The sequence below is a fragment of the Gorilla gorilla genome, chromosome 8 (genome assembly GCF_029281585.2).
Source record: "Gorilla gorilla gorilla isolate KB3781 chromosome 8, NHGRI_mGorGor1-v2.1_pri, whole genome shotgun sequence".
Taxonomy (NCBI): Eukaryota; Metazoa; Chordata; class Mammalia; order Primates; family Hominidae; genus Gorilla; species Gorilla gorilla.
Window position 1 is genome coordinate 42854877 of NC_073232.2, and position 23315 is coordinate 42878191.

General features: G+C 38.7%; 1 protein-coding gene across 2 annotated transcripts in view; it reads right to left on the bottom strand.

The window, feature by feature from the left end:
- Positions 1-1116: 1116 nt before the first annotated feature.
- Positions 1117-23315, bottom strand: part of MCU (mitochondrial calcium uniporter) — a 192079-nt gene continuing 169880 nt past the window's right edge. Inside the window, exons 5-8 of one of the 2 annotated variants that reach the window (XM_031015503.3) lie at positions 19938-20098; positions 17221-17424; positions 4427-4543; positions 1117-3062 (exon numbers count right to left, since the gene is read on the bottom strand). In XM_031015503.3, coding sequence (XP_030871363.2) covers positions 2985-3062; positions 4427-4543; positions 17221-17424; positions 19938-20098 — 560 coding nt within the window. In that variant the 3' untranslated portion in view covers positions 1117-2984. Of the gene's footprint in view, positions 4544-17220; positions 17425-19937; positions 20099-23315 lie in introns of both variants that reach the window. The other variant, XM_063709991.1, reaches the window with a different exon arrangement.

Consider the following 23315-nt stretch of genomic DNA (forward strand, 5'->3'; position numbering starts at 1 on the left):
ACAGAATGTGTGAAGTATGTAGATACCATTTGTTGAATGCAAAAAACGACTTAATATTTTCAACCTTGTAAGAGTTGAAGAAAGAAGAAGGAAACACAAGAAGTGGCTCAATAGTCAAAGACAGGTTAATTTTGGAGAGTATTCTGGCTGATTTCAATCAGGAGCATTCTGTCTTACTAAGGGTACTTAAGGGTTTAGCGAGGGAGAGCTTATCGCAGGCTCGGAGTGTTTCTGGGTGGAGGAGAATTTTATTTCAAGGGTGGAATGTCTGTTCGGAGGGGAGGTTATCTCGGGGCTGGGATGTCTCTGGTCAGAGGGGGCTTTATCTCAGGGTTGGAAAGTTTCTGGTCTAAGGTGTCATTTATGGTTTATGGTCATGCTGACATTAGCCATTAGGCTGATGTTTTTTGGGCTGGATTTAGGCGGTTTTTAATTGGGAGAACTTAAAATGGCAGTGCTTGTCCAAGATGGCGATGCTACCGGTCTGTCAAACCTTACCTTCTTACACTTTACATGGGGGTAAGGGTTGTCTGCGTTAGGCTGCTGTAAGCTGCCAGAAGGCAGGACCACAGCTACAGAGGCTCTTTGAACAGCACCTCATATTGCACTCCAGCAACCAGATATTTAATACAAGTTTTTAAATATGCCTGTGGTGATCTTGGCAGCATGTGATATTTCCTGTTTGGCTACCACTGTAAATTTGATACAAACTCTGAAAATAATGAATATTTAATTTTGGTGCATCTTTGAACAATTTTCTTGAGTCCAGGAGCCCACAGCACTGGGCAATCCAGGTGATCTGATACCACGGAGATTTTTCCTGTCAATCAGGAGATGAGGATTCAGGCTCACTGAGACTGCTGCTGCTGACTTTATTAACGGTTGTAGAGGTCACTCAACCTCTTGGTGGCTCTGGAAAATTAGGAAAATACTGATTATCTTAGGTTCAGGAAGAATTAGTGAAATGCCTATTTTTGAAATATAGGCTTAAGGAAGAGAGCTTAATTTGATTATGATATTTTTATAAAAATGAATTTTAGAAGTAAAAAACTTCCCACCTAGAATCACAGGAAATGTAGTTTTTCTGGTTTTGTTTTAATGAATGAGATGCTATCATTCAAAAATTGAATAAGTATTTATTGTTCCAGAAGGTACATTGCTTTTTATACATATTTCATAAATGATACAGGATTTTACACATGTTCAATAGTTTGCTATTTGTTTAAAGAACTTTTCTCCATGTCCTCCCTCCCTTGCTTCCCACACACCCCGAAAAGATTTGCTCGTTGCACTGTGCTGTTTCTTCTTAAAAACCCTATGCACAAACAGGATAAATGGTTTAAAAATAATTCACACAACTTAACAAAAATAAATGAGGGAAGGAGCTGACGACTGGGGGTGGTGGAGGGAGAAGGAAGTGGGCGGAGGGTCAGGAAGTGGAGACATGCATCCTTTCATTCCGTCATGCCAATGAAAGGGGTGTTGGCAGGAGTAGCAGCAGCAGCAATCCTGGCTGGCCTTCAACCTTTGCAAGGCACCTGGAGTCTGGGTTTGTCATTTAAAGTTTTTCTTTTCATACACAATGATCCCAAAGGAGGAAGAAAAAGAGAAAGAAACTCCTTGCCACAATGAGGAAGGATAAATCACGTGAAAGAAAAGGCCAATCAGTGGTGTGGCAGCCCCCATCATCCTTTCCATCCTGCCCCTACAGCAGTTAAAAACAGGATATTAGACACAGATTCCTTTGACTCTTCAAGCACAGATGTCATCTGGAAATATGGTAGAAAATGTTTTGACAAAGTATAAGATTAATTCTCTTTCTCTCAATCTAAGATAAGAAAAAATAGGGTGAAGAGAGTGGGCTGAAGGAAGCCCTAGAAATGTATTCCTATATAAAGATAAATTGCACCCTTTGAGATCCACACACTTGATTTACAACTGAAGTTGTGGAGGTGGGAGGGCTCACAAACAGTGTGGAAGTGTGTGTCCTTCGAGATGAACAAAGCCTCCAGACAAGGCAGTCCCATCTGGCTGGCCTGGAATGCTGTCACACAAAGCAGATTAGCAATAAAATTATTCTGGTTGAAATGGCTACAGAGCCATGATTCTTAGCCAATTTGTAAACTTTACATCTTCCTGATTTGGTAGTACAGCTGAACACCTCCCTTCCCTCTGATTTGTGTTGTGGAGGGAGAGGGGATTATCAATAGATAAGTATATAAAGGAGGGCAATTTTTCCTCCTGTGAAAAACTAATTAATAAAACAAAACAAAACAAAACCAACAACCTCATGCAGTGTTGCCAATGATTTTTAGACACTGATCCAGAGCACTGGGATATATAGACATTTAAGAAGGTATTAAGAGATAATCTAAAGCGTCAATTATTAAAGAGTTGTAAGTTGGTTCCAATTATCAAATGGAAAAAATGAGTGTAACCAAGAGGTACAGGTAGGTGGTCAGTAAAGGGATGCAGGAGGGAAAGATTCCTGGTAACTCTGCAGAGACTGGGTCCAATTTAAAATAAATGCTAATGATATTTTAGCATATCATGAGAATTTGCTTTTCTAGTATATTTATTTACTCCTATGTCAAAAATAGGGACAGTTAAAAACAAATAGAGTCGAGTGGGGTGCTGGTGTGTTACTCTTTTGCTGACTCTGCAAAGAAGATGCAAGAAACGAACACCCCCAGCATTGTTTTCTCTTTATGAATCTCTCAACTATATAACTGCATCATTTTCATCCAGAAACTGAGATACTTGGTTAAGACAATATTCACTAAGCCCTTTGAGCTTATATTCCGCAATGCCTGATCCTCAGGTTTTAACATTCCCTTCTTCCCTCAGATCCTTTCTGTTTTTGTTTTATAATTAAAGGTAAAAACGCTCTACCCCCCACATGGCTCCCAGCTACCACCTGCAATGCTTTAATTAAAAAGGCAAACAGGTGTTCCTTCTGCCAGGATTCAGAGGCTTTTTGCAGATCAATCTTTTTCACCAATTTGTCGGAGAGGCAGATGTACTTGTAATGGGTCTCTCAGTCTCTTAAGGTCCATTTCTGCCTAAAATAGAAACAAAAGGTGAGAAAACTGGCTAGTGAAGCTTTCAATGATATTACTGTCTACCAAGAAAAGGAAACTGTTCTCCATTACTATAAGTCAGAGAGATCATCTCAATAACTCTCAAAATAAGAGCGCCTTGAAAGACAAAGCATTTTAACTCACGGCATAGGACAACAAAGGGTGAATTCAAAATGGAAGCCGTCCTTGGCAGTTTCAGCCCTCAACAAAGCCTCCAGAAAAATCAGTGCTATCAACAGGGTAGGACTCAGAGGCTAAGAATGTAAGGAGCATCTGAGACATACATCTTGATGGTGTTTCTCCAGTGAGAAGCCCTTTCACAAGGGCTAAGAGCCAGAACTTTATGCTACTCAAGATTTTAGTTATTTATCCAGTACCTGTTTAAGTTTTTACTTAGCCAGTGAATTTTGGAACAGCGTGTGTAGTCAACTGTAGTACTTTCAAAACTCACACATGCTTGGACTTCACCCGGGAGGAGCTGGACTAACGAGCAAGCCTAGGGTGAGACTGAAGCATCTGTACTTTTAACAGCTCCAGGCATGATTCTGATGTATTCTCTCCAGTTTAGAATCACCGTACATAGCAAAGGAAGACAGAACTCCACTTAGGCCAAAGCAGGAAGATGGATTAAGCCTATTCAAAGCACAACCCTATCATCAAGAAGAGACAGGAAAGGCAGAGAAGAGCAACTAAACATTAAAGAGGATGGAAAAGCTTCTAGAGATTGCTGAAAAATCTCTAAAGTCACAAAGACTACAGAGAAAAGGAATGAGGGTTTATTCACCAAAATCAAAGATAACAGAGTGAGGGAGGCACATCCAGAAATTTGAAAGAGGTAGCTTTTATGAAAAATAAAATATATCAATCTTTTCCAAGCATCTTCTAGTTTAATAATCTCTAAACTGTCCCTGGCAAAGATCTCTAGCAGTCTTTCCCTCTTACCTGGGTTTTACTTTTCCCCACTGCTACCACACATTTTTGTGAAAAATCTTAGATAAATTATTGTAGAAATAATCAAAAAGCAGAGGGAAAAGTAGAAACAGACAACTACAAAGAAATAAAATGAAAAAAAAAAAAAAAAGTAAAAGTAGGCCTAAAAATGTCAATGTGCTAGTGTTAACAGGATGGAGCAAACACACCATCTTCTCACTTGCTTTTTATAAAACTTTCTAGAGAAATGTCCATGCCTAAAATAGTTACTGTAATCAACTGAGGAATAATTTATACAGGAAGAAGAGGGTTGGAACATTCTTTCAGTTTACTCATTTGAAGAACCGTGGCTGTGGATAATAATAATAACCATGCAAGATAGGGCTGGGATTTATTTTAATTTTTGTAAAACTTACCTGAGCAATTGCATCCTTGAGTTGATTGTATTTCTCTAGGTCAAAACGTGACTTTTTGGCTCCTTTATGGAAAAATAGTAAGTATTGTCTGTCTCTGGCTTCTGGATAAACATATTCCTAAAAAAATGAAGAAACGGAATTATCAGTCCTTAGCATACTATCTTCACAAAATATTTACTAACTGCTGCTTAGATTCAATACATATGTATGCATGTGTGCTGACATGTGCTGTGTTAAGTATTTAATTACCACCTGAACATTTCTACTGTGAAACATACAGAACAGTACACACAAAATGTACATCACAGTGAATCATCACACAATGAACATGCTACTCATCACCAGGTTTTATAAAAATAGAACTCTGCCAACAATCCAGAAACTCCCTCTTGCCCCTTCCCAATTACTCATATCTCTTTCCCCCAAAGTAATCACTCTCTTGACTTTTATGGTAATTGCTTTCTTACTTTCTTTATAACTTACCTCCTTAAGCATGTATTCCTAAGTTCCACAACTTAGTTTTACCTGTTTTATGAATTTTATGAAGATGGAGTCATACAATATATATTTATATGGCTACCTTCACTCAGTATTAGGTTTGTGAAATTCACCTTTTGTGTGTAGCTGCAGTCTATTCATTTCCATTATATTATATTGTATGACTTCATCATAGTTTATTTAACCATTCTACTATTGATAAGCTTTTGGGTTGTTTCGGTTCTTACTAATAATGCTGCCAAAAGCATTTCCGGATTTATCTCTTCTGCTGGAGATATACCTAGGAGTGGAAATCTTAGATCACAGGGTATGCATGTGTTCAAATGTAAGCAGTGATGATAAACAGTTTCCAAAATGGTTGTACCAATTATACTTCTATCAGCAGGATTATGAGGTACCACCATTCCACATCCTTGCCAATACTTGATATTGCCAGTTTAAAAGATGTTAGCCATTCTGCTGTGTATGCAATACTGTCTCATTTTAAAAAAAGCTTTATTGAGATATAATTCACATACCATACAATTCACTCAAAGTATAATGCTCAATGGTTTATAATATAGTCACAGAGTTGTACAATCATTACTACAATTTTAGAACATTTTCATCACCCCAAAAAAGAACTCCATACCTTGTGACAGTCAAGTCTCCTCTCCCCCGAAACCCCCAGTTCTAGGCAGCTACTAATCTTTCTTCTGCCTCTGTAATTTGTCTATTCTGGACATTTCATATAAGTGGAATCATACAATACGTGGCCTTTTGTGTCTGGCTTCTTTCACTTAGCATAACATTTTCAAGGTTCATCCATTTGTGGCATGTATCAGTATTTCATTTCTTTTTATTGCCAAATAACATTCCATTAATAATTATCGGGGAATCTGCCCTGATAGTCACGTAGGTTCTTTTCTATTTTCCCTAAGCATTGGCCAGTTTGAGAAATAAAGGGACAGAGTACAAAAGAGAGAAATTTTAAAGCTGGGCGTCCGGGGGGGACATCACATGTCGGTAGGTTCCGTGATGCCCCACAAGCCGCAAAACCAGCAAGTTTTTATTAGGGACTTTCAAAAGGGGAGGGAGTGTATGAATAGGGCGTGGGTCATAGACATCACGTACTTCACAAGGTAATAGAATATCACAAGGCAAATGGAGGCAGGGCGAGATCACAGGACCACAGGACCACAGGACTGGGGTAAAATTAAAATTGCTAATGAAGTTTCGGGCACCATTGTCATTGATAACATCTTATCAGGAGACAGGGTTTGAGAGCAACTGGTCTGACCAAAATTTATTAGGTGGGAATTTCCTCTTCCTAATAAGCCTGGGAGCGCTATGGGAGACTGGGGTTTATTTCATCCCTACAGTCTCGACCATAGAAGACGGCCACACCCAAGGGGGCCAATTTAGAGGCCCAACCTCAGGGGTGCATTCTCTTTCTCAGGGATGTTCCTTGCTGAGAAAAAGAATTCAGCGATATTTCTCCCATTTGCTTTTGAAAGAAGAGAAATATGGCTCTGTTCCACCTGGCTCACTGGTGGTCAGAGTTTAAGGTTATCTCTCTTATTCCCTGAACAATTGCTGTTATCCTGTTCTTTTTTCAAGATGCCCAGATTTCATATTGTTCAAACACACATGCTCTACAATTTGTGCAGTTAACGCAATTATCACAGGGTCCTGAGGTGACATACTTCCTCCTCAGCTGACAGGATTAAGAGATTAAAGTAAAGACAGGCAGAGGAAATCACAAGGGTATTGATTGGGGAAGTGATAAGTGTCCATGAAACCTTCACAATTGGTGTTTAGAGATTGCAGCAAAGACAGGCGTAAGAAATTATAAAAGTATTAATTTGGGGAACTAATAAATGTCCATGAAATCTTCACAATCCACGTTCTTCTGCCATGGCTTCAGCCAGTCCCTCCGTTTGGGGTCCCTGATTTCCCACAACAATAATTATGCCACATTTTATTTATCCATTCCTCAGCTGATAGCATTTGGGTTGTTTCCACGTTGGGGCTATTATGTACAATCCTGTTGTGAACACTTGTGTACAAGTTTTTGTGTGGATGTACATTTTCATTTCTCTTGGAGATACACAGCATTTTCCTGATCACTAAGAGGCTGAGGCCTTTCCATTTAATCTATTATTGGCCATTTGCATATCTTCTATTAGAAGTGCCTGTTCAGATATCTTGCCATTTTTTCTAGTGGAGTCTGTCACTTTCTTACTGATTTGTAGAATTTGTTTATATATTCTGGATATAGATCGTTTGTAGGGTATACAAACTGCAAGTATCTCCTTCCAGCCTATTTACCCTCTTCATGGTGTTCTTTAATAAACAGATATTAATTTAATGTAGTCTAATTTATCATTCTCTTTTGTGAGATGGGATCTTGCTATGTTGGCTGGCCTCAAATTCCTGGGTTCAAGCAATCCTCCCATCTCAGCCTCCCAAGTAGCTGTGATTACAGGCATACACCACAGTGCCTGGCTTACTTTATCACTCTTATCCTGTATGGTTAGTGCTTTTCATTCCGTGTAAGAAATCATTCTCTATTCTACAGTCATTAAGATATTCTTTTATAGGAGCTATAAGAGAATAGCTATACATTACCTATTACATTTAGATCTACAATCCACCTGGAATTTATTTTTGTTTATAGTATAAAATGGGGTTATTTCATTTTTAATATAGGTATTTAATTGTCCTAGCACCATTTATTGAAAAAGACTCTCCTTTCTTTGTAGGGCCATCTTTTTTGTTTATTTATTTTTGAGTCTCACTCTGCCACCAAGGCTGGAGTACAGTGGTGCGACCATAGCTCACTGCAGCCTCAAGCTCCTGGGCTCAAGCAATCCTCCTACCTTGGCCTCCTGAGTAGCTGGTACCTACAGGTGCACGACACCACACTCAACTAATTTAAAAAAATTTTTTTAGCTATTGGGTCTCATTATGTTGTCCAGGCTGGTCATGAACCCCTGGCCTCAAGTGATTCTCCCACCTTGGCCTCCCAAAGCACTGGGATTATAGGCATGACCCATCATGCCTGGCCTGCCATCTTCTTAAAATCAAAAGTTCATTTATACTGGGTCTGTTTCTATACTCTTCTATTCTATAGGTCTGTCCTTGTGCCACTGTTATTGAAGTGTTATAACTAAAGCTGTAGTCTTCATATCTAATAGAGCAAATCCTCTTACCCAGTTTTTCTTCAAGAATTTATTGGCTTTTCTTAGTCTTTTACATTTTCATACCGTTTTAGAAGCAGTCTATTCAAATCTCTTCCCCAATCCCCAAATCTGTTGGGTTTTTGACTAACTGGGATTGTACTGAATCTAATGGATCAGTTGAGTAGAACCGACATTTTTGGATAGAGTCTTATACATTTTTTATACATATATTTCTAGGGTTTTCCCCCCCTGCTTTGCCTTCTACGTGTGGTCCATGTATTTTTAAAAGTAATTTTAAGGTGCAACTTTAAATATTTTCATTTTCTAACCATTTGTTGCTAGCATATAGATACGCAATTGATTTACATACATTGATCTTGTATCCAATAACCTTATGAAACTCACTTATGGATCCTAACCAATTATCTGTACATTTCTTCTGTATTTTTTCATGTACAAAATCTGTAAGTGTCAGTTTTCTTTCTTTCCAATCTTTATATCTTTCATATTCTGTTCTTGCCTTCTGCACTGGCTAGGGCCTCCTCTTCAAAGGTGAATAGGAGCAGTACTTCTACCTTATTCCCAGACAATGAAGGAATATTAGAACATTTCAAGTCTATTTACCTGCTCCAGACATATATGTCATTGTTGTTGCACATTTAATTTTACTTATTTATTTATTTTTGAGACAGAGTCTCACTCTGTCACCCAGGCTGGAGTGCAGTGGCGTGATCTTGGTTCATTGCAACCTCCACCTCCTGGGTTCAAGCGATTCTCATGCCTCAACCTCCCCAGTAGTTGGAATTACAGGTGTGTGCCACCATGCCCAGCTGATTTTTTTATATTTTTAATAAAGACAGGGTTTTGCCATGTTGGCCAGGCTGGTCTCAAACTCCTGACCTCAAATGATCTGCCCGCCTCAGCCTCCCAAAGTGCTGGGATTACAGGCATGAGCTACTTATGCCCGGCCTGTTGTTGCATTTTAATTCTCTCTATATTTTAAATTCCATAAGAGTTTATTATAATTGTTTATACATTTAATATTAGTTTAGACTCATCACTCACAGGTTTAACATTTTTGTTGCTCTTTATTCCTCTCTGCTTTTCTGACTTTTCATGTGTGATAATCTTTCTTCTGCCCAAAGAACATCTTTCAGTATCTCCTTTAGTGCAGATCTGATGGTGACAAATTCTCTGTCTGAAAATGTCTTTATTTTGGAAAGATATTTTTTGCTGAGTATAGAAGTCTAAGATGACAGTTATTTTCTTTCTAGAAATTGAAGATACTATCCCATTGTCTTTGGCTTTCATTGCTGCTATTGAGAAGTCAGCATTCAGTCTAACAGGGACTCCTTTGAAGGCAAACTTTTTTCTCTCTTTGGCTGCTTTTAAGATTTTTCCATTTGGCTTTGGCTTTTGAAGTTTTACTACCAATATATCTCAATGGAAATTTCCTTTTTTATTTTATTTTTTTGATACAGAGTCTTGCTCTATTACCCAGGCTGGAGTGCAGTGGTGTGATCTCAGTTCACTGCAACCTCCGTCTCTCAGGTTCAAGCGATCCTCATGCCTCAGCCTCCCGAGTAGCTGGGATTACAGATGTGTGCCACATGCCCAGCTAATTTTTGTATTCTTAGTAGAGAAGGGGTTTCGCCATGTTGGCCAGGCTGGTCTCAAACCCCTGGCTTCAAGTGATCCACCCACCTTGGGCTCCCAAAGTGCTGGGATTACAGGTGTGAGCCACCACGCCCAGTCAGATTTCCTTTTTTATATTGGCTGGTATTGGCTGGGATTCTTAAATCTGTAAATGGATGTCTTTCATCATTTTGGAAAATTCTCAGCCATTAACTCTTTATTTAAATATAGTTTCTTCCCATCCTGTTTCTCTTCTCCTTCTGAGACTCCAATAAAATTAAATACATATTAGGCCTTTCCACTGTATACTGTGTCTCTTACCCTTTCCTATATTTTACATCTTTCTGTATCTTCACACTTCGTTTTGAATAGTTTCTTGTGCCTTACTCAAGGTCACTATTTCTGTCTTTTGTTATGTCTAATCTGCTATTAAACTCATCCATTATATTTCATTTCTAAAATTTTTCAATGGGTTCTTTAAACAAAAAATCAAGTTATCTGCCAATATTCTCAACCTTGTTGTTTATCTCCCTGAATATAGTAAGTATAATTATTTTAAAGGCTATGTCTGATAATACCAATATCTGGAGTCCTTGTGTCTGTTTGTAATGCCTATTGTTTCTGTAGGTATTGTGTATCTGCTTATTTTTATTGTATGTCTAATTTAATATTTGCAAAACTGGCCAGGCATGGTGGCTCATGCCTGTAATCCAGCACTTTGGGAGGCTGAGGCAGGCAGATCGCTTGAGCCCAGGAGTTTGAGACCAGTCAGAGTGACATGGAGAAACCACAGCTCTACAAAAAATGCCAAAAGAACCTAGCTGGGCATGGTGATACGTGCTTGTAGTCCCAGCTACTCAGGAAGCTAAGAGGGAGGGCTGCTTGAGCCTTGGAGTATGAGGCTGCAGTAAGCCATGATTGTGCCACTGTACTCCAACCTGGGCAACAGAGTAGGACTCTTGTCTCAAAAAAAAAAAAAAAAAAAAGCAAAATTATTTGTAGAAATAATTTAAGGTTTAGAATAATGTTATCTCCTCCCAGGGATGATTTATGTTTGCTTCTGCATGAAACCTGTGAGCATCAGCACTCGGGGATTACCAGTATTCCAGGACTACCTCAATCTAATTTACAGGATTGAGATGAATGAAAGATGAGCTACAGTACCTGAAAGAGCCTATACTAGGTGAATCCTTATTCTACAATGGTAGCCTTTACAGGTTCCAAATCAAAGCAAGATGGTTTCTGTTTTGCTTACTTTAGTGATCATTAGACACCAATCTCTAAGGCTTTGGTTCCTCTAGGCTAACAAGTGTGGCTCAGCTTCTTGGCCTCTCCACTATACCCTCCTCAATTAGAATAAATCCCCAGAGGAAAAAGCACACCTAAATACTAGTCTCATCTTCCTGGGACTCCTCTTATTTAGACCCTTACCTAGCAATTTTTGCTATTTTGTTAGTTCTCTAGTATCTTTAAACAGATGTGTATTATGTTTTGTCTAACAATTCTAACTTTTCTTGGTGGAAGGACTGGTTGATTGCCTAGTATGCCACAACTAGAACTAGAGTAAATATTTAGTTATTGATGATGATAGATAATAGATATTGGATGACTGATAGCTAAAGGGTTTGTGGAAGCCTTTTTAAAATGAATAAAATCGAGGTCTGAATCAACTGAAGGGATAATTAGTGGATTAAGAACTTGAGGGAAAGCCCTCTACATTCATCTAACATGCTGCTACTAGGCTATTCACCTATGTTTGCTTAGGATGTAAATATACACACTAAGTTTATTCAAATCTATTCTGTGCTTCCTCTTTCAGGCAACAATCATTTACTGAGCAACTATGTGCTAGACTCTATTCTAAAATTTCTGTGATTTGGGCTAAGTGCAGTGGCTCATGCCTGTAATCCTAGTATTTTGAGAGGCTGAGGCGGAGGATCACTGGAGCTCAGGAGTTTGAGACCAGCCTGGGCAATGTAGGGAAACCCTGTCTACAAAATATTAAAAAAATTAGCTGGGCATGGTGGCACATGCCTATGGTCTCAGGTACTCATGAGGCTGAGGTGGGAGAATTGCTTGGGTCTGAGAGGTAGATGCTTCAGTGAGCTGTGATTATGCCACTGCATTCTAGCCTAGGAGACAGAGTAAAACCCTGTCTCAAAAAAAAAAAAAAATTGTGATTTGATACTAAGTGAGAGAAGATGCAGACAGTTTCGTTAGGAAAGAAAGAAAGTCACAGAGAGAGCGGTTAAAAACACAGGGAACACAAAAAAGAAACTGGAATAAGATACTAGGAGGAAGGAATGGGATTAAGAACATGTGGAGGGGCTAGCCCTAAATAGGAAAATGCCACCTCTTCTTGGAATTTGATGGAAATAGTGTAAAATTCAGTACAGATATAATTGCATTTACAGTTTTAAGAATTAGAAAGCTTCTAACTGTTAACTTCAATTTTCTAGGAGAAGGTTAAGGGTGGGATGGGGATCTTGATGTGAAGCCTTAGAATAACTACTATGGGGATATGAGGGAAGAAAATATGATTAAAAACACAAGCAGTGGCCCATTCTACACTATGACATGCTTTTTCTCTAGTAATATTTAATAGCCTAGATATAGATAGGATAAAGGTCTAGATGAATCCAATATTAGGAGTTTATAGAGTATATACTGTAAAAGACAAAAGGGCAGGGATGGTAGCATACTAAGAAGAGAATGGCAACACAGTTTAAATTGGATAGAAAAGGAAGTGATACAGGAGGAAGGTGACAGTAAAAAGTTAAGGGAAAGATGCCAGTAGCTTAAAGGTCTGGATGAGCTCAAAGGAATGAGTGAGTGAATAAAAGGTCTAGAAAGAAAATAAATTATCAGAAATTAACATACTAATTTATATTATAAGTGGGACAGTTCTAGGAAAGAAGGCCCTGAACAGCCATTGAAATGGTTTGCTGGAGTACAATATAAATGACGGTTATTAGAATTGAGGAGGTAAAGGGTATTAAAGGCTAGGTCACTATTTATCAACACTTTTTTCATTATTGCCCCCCTAAGTAGCTTTTTAAGGCATTTTTTTCCTGATTACTCCTCCTTCCCACAGGAGGTTTAATATACTGTTTATCTGTTTATGCATTATAATATGCAGTATGTTTTTACTCCCCAAGAATCAATGCTCACTCCTATGAGGCAACATCATCCCCTTCATTGAAAAGGCATGGGCCAGATGGTGGGACGGCTGGTCCACCTGCACGCTGACACAGCTCCCACAGGCAAGTCTTACTGCCCAGCTCCTTTTCCACATAGTAGAAATCAGTACGCAGGTTCTACTGAAATATTAATCAGCAAAACTCAATATTCCATTTGATTTTATGATTTCAAGGAGCTTGCCATCTTAAAAAGATTCTTTGGAACTTAACATACTATTGGGATATATTTAGACTGTTAACAAGTACAGCAACTCATAGTAACAGCAGTTTAGAAGAGTTTAAATGCCATTGAACAGGCATTTGCTTCAGAGGTATTAAGATGGATATGTTTGTAAAAATATTTAATATGAAAACTTTACATTTTATTTGGTCACTGTTTTCCTATTCATAAGTGAATAGTGACTAAATTATTTACTACTGCTATTTTGCAACTTGTCACTTGGGGGCAGCAAGACTATTTTGGTAATCACAGAATGGAGCATTTAACTAGTAGGACAGGTAGGGCATTAAAGATTCTACAGCATGACGAGAAGGGAGAAAGTGGTAACACTGTATTCAAGTCTAATACAGAAAACATTTACAAAACAGCCCTTCATAAGAAGTAATTATTTCCCCAATATATTTTTATTTCTATTCTGTATCTATTCTAATTATAGTTTTCAAAAGTTACTCCTCATAAATGAAGTCAACAGAAGGCAGCATAATTGAGTGGAAAGTGAGCAGCCTACAGAGCCACACAAATCTGGATTCAATTCCTTGTCCTACAGTGTACTAGATATAATGTTTGGGCAGATTACTTATCCTCTTGGAGACTCAGTTTCCTCATCTATGGAATGGGGATATATTAATACTTATAGGGTTGAGGTTAAATATGTGAATAGATGTACTTATGTTACTAGATGTAAAATGCTTGACATATAATTAGGCTTAGCAAAACGTACTTAATAGTAATGACCAAGCAAAAGGTATGGGTATCTCACAGTGGAAAGAATGCTTCGCCTCTTCAGTAATCAAGGAAATGGAAAGTCCACAAGGAAATACCACTATTTTGTACCCAATTAATCAGCAAGAGATATATCAAGGGTGATCTTTAGATTCAAGGTATAACTGGAAAAATATTAGTGTTTGGCTGAAAACATGGTTGTTATCCATGCCCAGAGCTGTGATCAGATAAGAATGATGTGACTGTTCAGTTCGTTCACAGTGACTAGTATGAGCCAGACATGCTACCAGGTGCTAAAAAGTCTGGGCAAGCAATTGTAGGACATAAAACAGCTTACTTTCTTCTCTATTAGACACATTTGGGAGGCCAAGAAAAGTTAAATAACATTCTTGTGCTATCATTTCCCCAAACACAAATAGGCTGTGACCACTAATCTAACAACAGAAAGAAAATGCATATGTTCAATAGCAGCCATATTAAATATGAGATGCAACTCTCAGCTTTCTTCTGATAACTAAGAAAACAGAAAAAGCTTTTCCTATGTCTCAGGTATTTCAAATATTTGATATTAAAGGGAGTGCTAGGTTGGATCTATGATGGTATATTATAATAATAACTGAAAGTAATGCTAAATCTTCATAGTTCCTAAAGTGACACTGGAATTCCAAGATATTTAAAACGGCACTGACAATAAAAATTAGTTCTAGATACTGGTATTCAATAAAGGAGCCTCGGTTGATAAAGAATAAATCAACACTACCCTGAACCACGTACACATTTGATGCATTCCCTATCAAAATACCAATTATACTCTTCACAGAAATAGGAAAAAATTTCTAAAAACTATGCAGAACGAGAAAAAACCTTGAACAGCCAGAGCAATCCTGAACAAAAAGAACAAAGCTAGAGGCATCATACTACCTGATGTCAAAATTTACTACAAAGCTACAGTAAGCAAAATAGCATGGTACTGGCATAAAAACAGACACATAGACCAAAGAAACAGAATAGAGAATCCAGATATCAATCCAAGCATTTATAGCCAATCATCTTTGACAAAGGCACCACGAACCCACAATGGGGAAAAGGCAATCTTTTAAATAAATGATGCTGGGAAAACTAGATAACCATATGCCAAAGAATGAAAGTAGATCCCCCTCTCTCCATACAAAAAATCAAATCAAAATGTATTAAAGACTTCAGTCTAAGACCTGAACTATGAAACTACTAGAAGAAAACATTGGGGAAACCTTCCAGACATTGGTCTGGGCAAAGATTTTTTGGTAAGACCTCAAAAAGCACAGGCAACACAAGTCAAAACAGACAGATGGGATTATATCAAACTAAGAAGCTGTTGTATGGCAAAGGAAACGGTCAGCAGAGTGAGGAGACAACCTACAGAACTGGGAGAAAACATTTGCAAAAGCTATTCATATGACACAGGATTTATATCAGAATATACAAGGAACTCAAACAACTCAATAGCAAAAAAATAAACTATCCAATTAAAATATAGGCAAAAGATCTGAATAGGCATTTCTCAAAAGAAGACATACAAATGACTAATAGGTATATGAGGAAATGCTCAGAGTCACTAATCATCAGGGAATACAAATCAAAACCACAATGAAGGCAGGGCGCGGTCGCTCACGCCTGTAATCCCAGCACTTTGGGAGGCCGAGGCGGGTGGATCACGAGGTCAGGAGATCGAGACCATCCTGGCTAAGACGGTGAAACCCCGTCTCTACTAAAAATACAAAAAATTAGCCGGGCGTGGTGGTGGGCATCTGTAGTCCCAGCTATTCAGGAGGCTGAGGCAGGAGAATGGTGTGAATCCAGGAGGCGGAGCTTGCAGTGAGCCGAGATCGTGCCACTGCACTCCAGCCTGGGCAACAGAGCGAGACTCCATCTCAAAAAAAAAAAAAAAAAACCCAAAAAACAAAAAAACAAAAACAAACAAATAAAAAAACTCACAATGAAATATCATCTCATTCCAGTTAAAATGGCTATAATAAAAAAGAAAAAGAATATCAAATGCTGGTGAGGATGTGGAGAAATGCTGGGAATGTAAATTAGTATAGCCATTATGGAAAACAGTAGGGAGCCTCCTCAAAAAAACGAAAAATAGAAATATCATACAATCAATCTGGCAATCCCACTAGTGGGCATATATCCAAAGGAAAGGAAATCAGTATGTTAAAGTGATATCTGCACTCCTATGTTTACTGCAGCACTATTCACAATAGCTCAGATACAGAATCAACCTAAGTGCCCATCCAGGGATGAATGGATAAAGAAAATGTGGTATATATACACAATGGAATATTACTTAGCAATAAAATGAATGATATCCTGTCCTTTGCAGCAAAATGGATAAGGCTGGAGGACATTATGTTTAATGAAATAGGCCAGGGACAGAAAGACAACTACCACATGTTCTCACTCATATGTGGGAGCTAAAAAAGCTGATCCCATAGAAGTTGAACCCACAGAAGTAGAGAGGAGAATAATGTTTACCAGAGGCTGGGAAGGGTAGAGGAGAGAAGGGGATAGGGAAAAGTTAGTTAATGGTACAAAATTACAGTTAGATAGGAGGAATAAGCTCTAGTGTTCAATAGTTAACAACAATTTATTAGATATTTCAAAATAGCTAGAAGAAAGGATTTGGAATGTCCCCAACAAAAAATAATAATACATGTTTGAGGCAGATATGCCATTTACTCTGATTTGATCATTACACATGTATATGTTGTATACATGCACAGACACCCTCAAAATATGTACAATTATTATGTATCAATAAAAAAAGAATAGACTTGAGTATTAAGTAATTAGGTATCTAATTCTCAGCTCTCTTCCATAATGGAAACAACAACAACACCTTTCCTTTCAACATACTTAGGAGGATTTCTGAGTTTAGTTTAAGTATTTGATTAGTTATCACCAATTCTCCATTCCAAAAACTCAATAAAAATAAAAAGCATTGGACTTTTCCCACAGTACTTAAAAAGCCAAGCAACACAGCTGAACAGGTTATCCTACAGCTGATCACTCTGCTCCTTTGTCCACTTATTCTATACCTTACTGTAGTATATTTCTCTGAATTTAATGGTTTACATGGCTCTCTTAATAGTTTGTGAGCTCCATGAGGGTGGAAGTCATGTCTTATATCTACCTCTCCATCTACAGCACTTGCTTAGAATATTGCCTAATACACAAGTGGCACACGTGTGTGTATGTGTAAAGGATGAGTACTTAAAGAAAACTGGCTTTAGAAGATGAGAAAAAAGAACTCTTTTGACAATCAAAACTTTATTACTATCTCATAAAAAGTTACTTGAAGAGAATTCTTACCTGGCGTGTCATTACAAAATATGCATACATTGCCATGGCACTTCCATAAGTGATGAAGTATGTTACTGGCTCCATGATGTCCCAGGAATATTCCCACCAGGTAAGCCGGGCCAAAATGCCAAACTGTGTGGCCATGTAGGCAAGGCCACCCCATAGCACCAAAGTGGTCCTCTTCTCAGCTTTTCTGCTAATCTCAATTCGTACCTATTGGGCACACATAATCATAAGGCATTTTGACATAAAACCAATCTAAAAAGGCTTAAACTGTTCTATGTTCACTAAAGAAACAGGGCTCATCATCAAGACACAAGTCTCAATTCTAGTAAATATAGCTTGTCTTCCTAAATAGTATCTGCAGTTTTCACTGAATAAAATATCTTAGGCCAGGTGCAGTGGCTCACATCTGTAATCCCAGCATTTTGGTAGGCCAAGGCAGGCAGCTTGCTTGAGCCCAGGAGTTCAAGACCAGCCTGGGCGACATGGCGAAATCCCATCTCTACAAAAAATACAAAAATCAGCAGGGCATGGTGGCACATCCCTGTAGTCCCAGCTATCGGGAGGCTGGGGTGGGTGAAATCGCTTGAGCCCAGGAACTGGAGGATGCAGTGAGCCAAGATCACACCACTGCACTCCAGCCTGGGTAACAGAATGAAACCCCCTTGAAAAAAATATATACACATACAACTACTATTCAGGGCATTTGTATTTTATGTTTCAACCTAGAAGTGGGTGGAAATATGGGCATGAATAACTCAGTTTCAAGAGGTCTTCATCCAGTCACAAGATTATCTTCTCCGAAAGAGGGAAATGCACACCTACCTATATTCTTTCACTGTTGCATACACGATTTAATCTATTCTCAGTTTTAACTCCAGTGGTATACTAGGGGCAGAATATGGACTCTGGATTTAAAGCAGCTCAATTCAGAGCGTTGATCTGCAAATCACCATTAACTTCATTAAAGAGTTGTTCCAAAGATTAAATAAGAAAATATAGGTAAAGCCGGGCGCGGTGGCTCACGCCTGTAATCCCAGCACTTTGGGAGGCCAAGGCAGGTGGATCACGAGGTCAGGAGATCGCGACCATCCTGGCTAACATGGTGAAATCCCGTCTCTACTAAAAAAAAAAACACAAAAAATTAGCTGGGCGTGGTGGCAGGCGCCTGTAGTCCCAGCCACTCAGGAGGCTGAGGCAGGAGAATGGCGTGAACCCGGGAGGTGGAGCCTGCAGTGAGCCGAGATCACGCCACTGCACTCCAGCCTGGGCAATAGAGCGAGACTCCGTCTCAAAAAAAATAAAAGAAAATATAGGTAAAATACTAGCACAATTCATGAAACATAGTAAATATTCTATCTATAAATGATGAAAATTATTTTTCAGGAATCAGAAAATGCAAAATACTAAGAGTATTTGTTCCCTTCCTTACTCCTTATAATCTGATTTCTTAAAATTGAAATATCATAGAAAAAAATAAAGGTAACATACGTTCATTGTAAACATTCAGAAAAGTGTAAAGAAAAATCAGTCATAACCCGACTACTGTACTAGCAATTTGGAATGTATTCCTTCTGATTTCTTCCTCTGTGTATGTATATATATAAATGCGTATAGGTATATATATAACACATTTAAAAATTGGATCATAGTATGCACACTATTTTATAATTTGGTTTCTATGGCAAATTAAATCTATATAGTCCCTTTAATAGTTGCACAATATTCTATATACAGTTGTCCCTAGGTATCTGTGGTGAATTGGTTCCAGGATACCCTCCAAACCAAGATATCAAAATACATAGATGTTAAAGTCCCTTATATAAAATGGGATAGTATCTGCATATAACCTATGCATATCCTCCCATATGTTTTAAATCATCTCTAGATTACTTATAATACAATGTAAATGCTATATAGTCATTATATTGATTTTTAAAATTTGTATTTTTTTGTTGTTGTATTGTTATTTTGTTGTTGTTTTTTTTGTTTGTTTGTTTTTGAGACAGTCTCGCTCTGTCATCCAGGCTGGAGTGCAGTGGTGCAATTTTGGCTCACTGCAACCTCCACCTCCCAGGTTCAAGTGATTCTCGTGCCTCAGCCTCCCAGGTAGCTGGGACTATAGGCACATGATACCACGACGCCCGGCTAATTTTTATATTTTTAGGAGAGACGGGGTTTTGCCATGTTGGCCAGGCTGGTCTCAAATTCCTGACCTCAGGTGATCTGCCTGCCTTGGCCTCCCAAAGTGTTGGGATTACAGGCGTGAGCCACCACGCCCAGCCTTGTTATGTTTTATTGTTTTTTTTCCCTGCAAATATCTTCTCTCTGAGGTTGGTTAAATCTGCGAATGTAGAACCTACAGATAATAGAGGGCCAACTGTAATATTCATTCTTAACTTGGCTAAAATCGTTATCCACTATACTCAAGAGCCTTTCCTGATCAGCAGTTATTCTGATCTTAATTTTAAAGGTGGTAAATCTGGTTAAGGGCAGTGCATTTAGAACTGAAAGCTCTAAGTCCATTATCAAGGCTCCAAATGATTCCTTTTCAAGCCCTTTCTTAGCTTTGACTTAAACTTTTTTATGGTTCAGTCCCATAAACTAAAGAACTAACTTGATTGACATGACTCAATTGCATAAAACTTACAAGAAAAAACAGAAACATATATGCTCTGGAAAAAATACAGGTAAGGTAAAAAACCTGAGATTTGAAGTTTTACCTTTTCCAGGGGAGCCAGCTGCTCTTTGAGATCCTCTAGTCTTTCAATAAGCTCCCTTTCCTTGTTTAACTGGTGCTGTTCAATGCACAGTGTGGTGTATAGCTGCTGGACCAATGTCTTTACATCATTCAGCGTTGCTGCATTTTCGTGACTTAAGAGGTCTGAAACAAAGGAGTTACATTTTTAAAAAAACGTATGCCTTAAATGATTGCTATTCCTGGGACTATCAGATGAGGCAGATTCATCCGTTATAGGTATCTCACCTTCAGTGTTAAACTGAAGGAAAGTAATAGCTCTCTTTTTTTTTTTTTTTTTTTTTGAGACAAAGTCTTCCTCTATCACCCAGGCTGGAGTGCAGTAGTGTGATCTTGGCTCACTGCAGCCCCTACCTCCAGGGCTCAAGTAATCCTCTGACGTTAACTTCCCAAGTAGCTGGGACTACAGGTGTGCACCGGCCACAAGCCTGGCTAATTTTTGTATTTTTTGTACAGACGGCTAATTTTTGTATTTTTTGTACAGACAAGTTTTCACCGTGTTGCCCAGGCTGGTCTCGAACTCCCGGGCTCAAGCGATCTGCCTGCCTTGGCCTCCCAAAGTGCTGGTATTACAGGCGTTAGCCACCATGTCCAGCCAATAGTTTTTGTTAAAACAAAAAAGTTGTCCACAAATGTAAAAAGTAAATTCATATTTGGGTAACTCAAAAAATTTGAAACAAATATCTACCATTATATTCTTGGAAGTCTAAATGCTACAAATGAGGACATGATTAACATTAAGAAAAATAATACAAATAATAATGATCTTCATTAGATAAAGACAAAATTAAAGCAAATGTTAAAAACTAGTAGAGAGGTTTAGAATCAATTTGATTATTATGCTTATTAAAATGGTGACTATAATTTATCTGTAGTCCTGCCAATTTAATTCATTTTTCCCCCCTTAGTAAGTGCTAAGCGAAAAATATATAGTATTTCAAATTTGCAAATACAAAGGCATAAATAAAAATGGCATCATCCTAATAATCTCTTTTTTTTTTTTTTTTTTTTTGAGACAAAGTCTCACTCTGTTACCCAGGCTGGAGTGCAGTGGCGCGATCTCGGCTCACTGCAAGCTCCACCTCCTGGGTTCACACCATTCTCCTGCCTCAGCCTCCCAAGTAGCTGGGACTACAGGCGCCCACCACCATGCCCAGCTAATTTTTTTGTATTTTTTAGTAGAGACGGGGTTTCACCGTGTTAGCCAGGATGGTCTTGATCTCCTGACCTCGTGATCTACCTGCCTCGACCTCCTAAAATGCTGGGATTACAGGCTTGAGCCACCGCACCTGGCCCATTCTAATAATCTTAACCCTCATTCTTCTTCTCCCTAGTATACCAACTTTTATTCATTCCTGTTGATGAAAGACAGAGAATAGCTGTATGGGCCTCAGTATCATGGTCTAAAGGGTATGAAGTTATGAGAACGACTGAAAGGGTGAAAGATTAAATTCTTTCATTCAATATCCTCTATTGTAAGTAGCATGTATTTCTAGAAATCTAAAAATTATGTTTTCAGAATCAAATAAAAACTCTGCTGATTAAAGCTGTCAATTTTTTTTAAGCACAATTTTTTTTTAGATTCTTATTAACTTTAAATGTTAGGTACAGCATAAGGGTAGCACTCTTCTAAACAAAACAAGCCACAGTCAGAATTAACCATATATTTCAAACATTCTTTAAGGATGTCCTTTACTACAGTTATTATAGAAGTTCAATCAATGAAAAATTTCAGATGAAGGTAGCAAATTGGATTAGAGAAGAGCTGATATAGTAAAATGGGATACAACACCTAGCTGGGTATCTTGTATGCCTCAGTAAATGTGTGCTGAATTAATGGGAACATAAAAGCAAGAGCACTTTGAGTTCCAAAAGTCATCTATGTCAATCAACAGTGTCTTCCTTGTACCAAAGCTGCTGCTCACATTTGCATATAGCTTTAAACTGTCCAAAGTTACCAGAAGAAACTGCACTCTAGGAGGCTGAAGTAACTTGTTCAGAACGTCACAGTAAGGGGTAGAGTCCAGGTCTCCTGATTTCTAGGCCTGGAGCTACATTACAGTGCTTCTACTATACCAATATTAAATCTCTCCTGCAAGCTCAGTCCCCTTTCATGAACTATTTTATTAGATAAAGCAGATTTGTTCCATCTTCCCCATGTATATATAAAACCCTAGTACTGGCCAGGCACGGCCTGTAATCCCAGCACTTTGGGAGGCAAAGCTGGACGAATCACGAGGTCAGGAGTTCGAGACCAGCTCGGCCAACATGATGAAACCCCATCTCTACTAAAAATACAAAAATTAGCTGGGTGTGGTGGCGCATGCCTGTAATCCCAGCTACTGGGGAGGCTGAGGCTGGAGACTCGCTTGAACCCAGGGGCAGAGGTTGCAGTAAGCCGAGATTGCACCACTGTACTCCAGCCTCAAAACAAAAACAAAAAACAAACAAAAAAACACAAAAAAACCCTAGTATTATTCCTCTTAAACATCCTGAACCTAGTGCCTTCTATTTCTTTCCTCCATTTAGCCCTTTCACTAAAGCGTTGCAACACGGGGCAGAGGAATGGAACATGCTTATTCAATGAATGTCATCCCTCTTAAATACAGAATTTCAAACCACTCTCTTACTGTAGTCAGCTGAAAAAGAGTGGTGGTACCTTGGGTGCCAGCAATACCTTCCTCAACCAGGGACAGAAAGACACAAGGTAGAAACAAAATTTGAGCCTATTTTGCATTTTATCAAAAGAAGAAAAAAAGATTTTCTTTACTATGTTTAAAAACTAGGGAAGGCCAGGCGTGGTGGCTCACACCTGTGATCCCAGCACTTTGGGAGGCCAAGGAGGGTGGATCACGAGGTCAGGAGATCGAGACCATTCTGGCTAACACGGTGAAACCCCATCTCTACTAAAAATACAAAAAAATTAGCCAGGCATGGTGGCAGGCGCCTGTAGTCCCAGCTACTCAGGAGGCTGAGTGAGACAGGAGAATGGCATGAACCCAGGAGGCAGAGCTTGCAGTGAGCCAAGATTGCACCACTGCACTCCAGCCTGGGCAACAGAGCAAGACTCCATCTCAGAAAAAAAAAAAAAAAAACACGCAGCCTGGGCAACATAGGCAAACCTCATCTCTACAAAAAATAAAAAATCTGTCAGGCGTGTGGCGTGTGCCTATAGTCCTAGCTACTTGGGATGCTGAGGTGGGAGGATCTGCTTGAGTCTGGGAGGTCAAGGCTGCAATGAGCTGTGATCACACCACTGCACTCCAGCCTGGGTGACAGAGTGAGACCCTGTCTCAGAAAAATAATTAAATTTAAAATCAAGGAAAACAAAGTGTTTATGGAT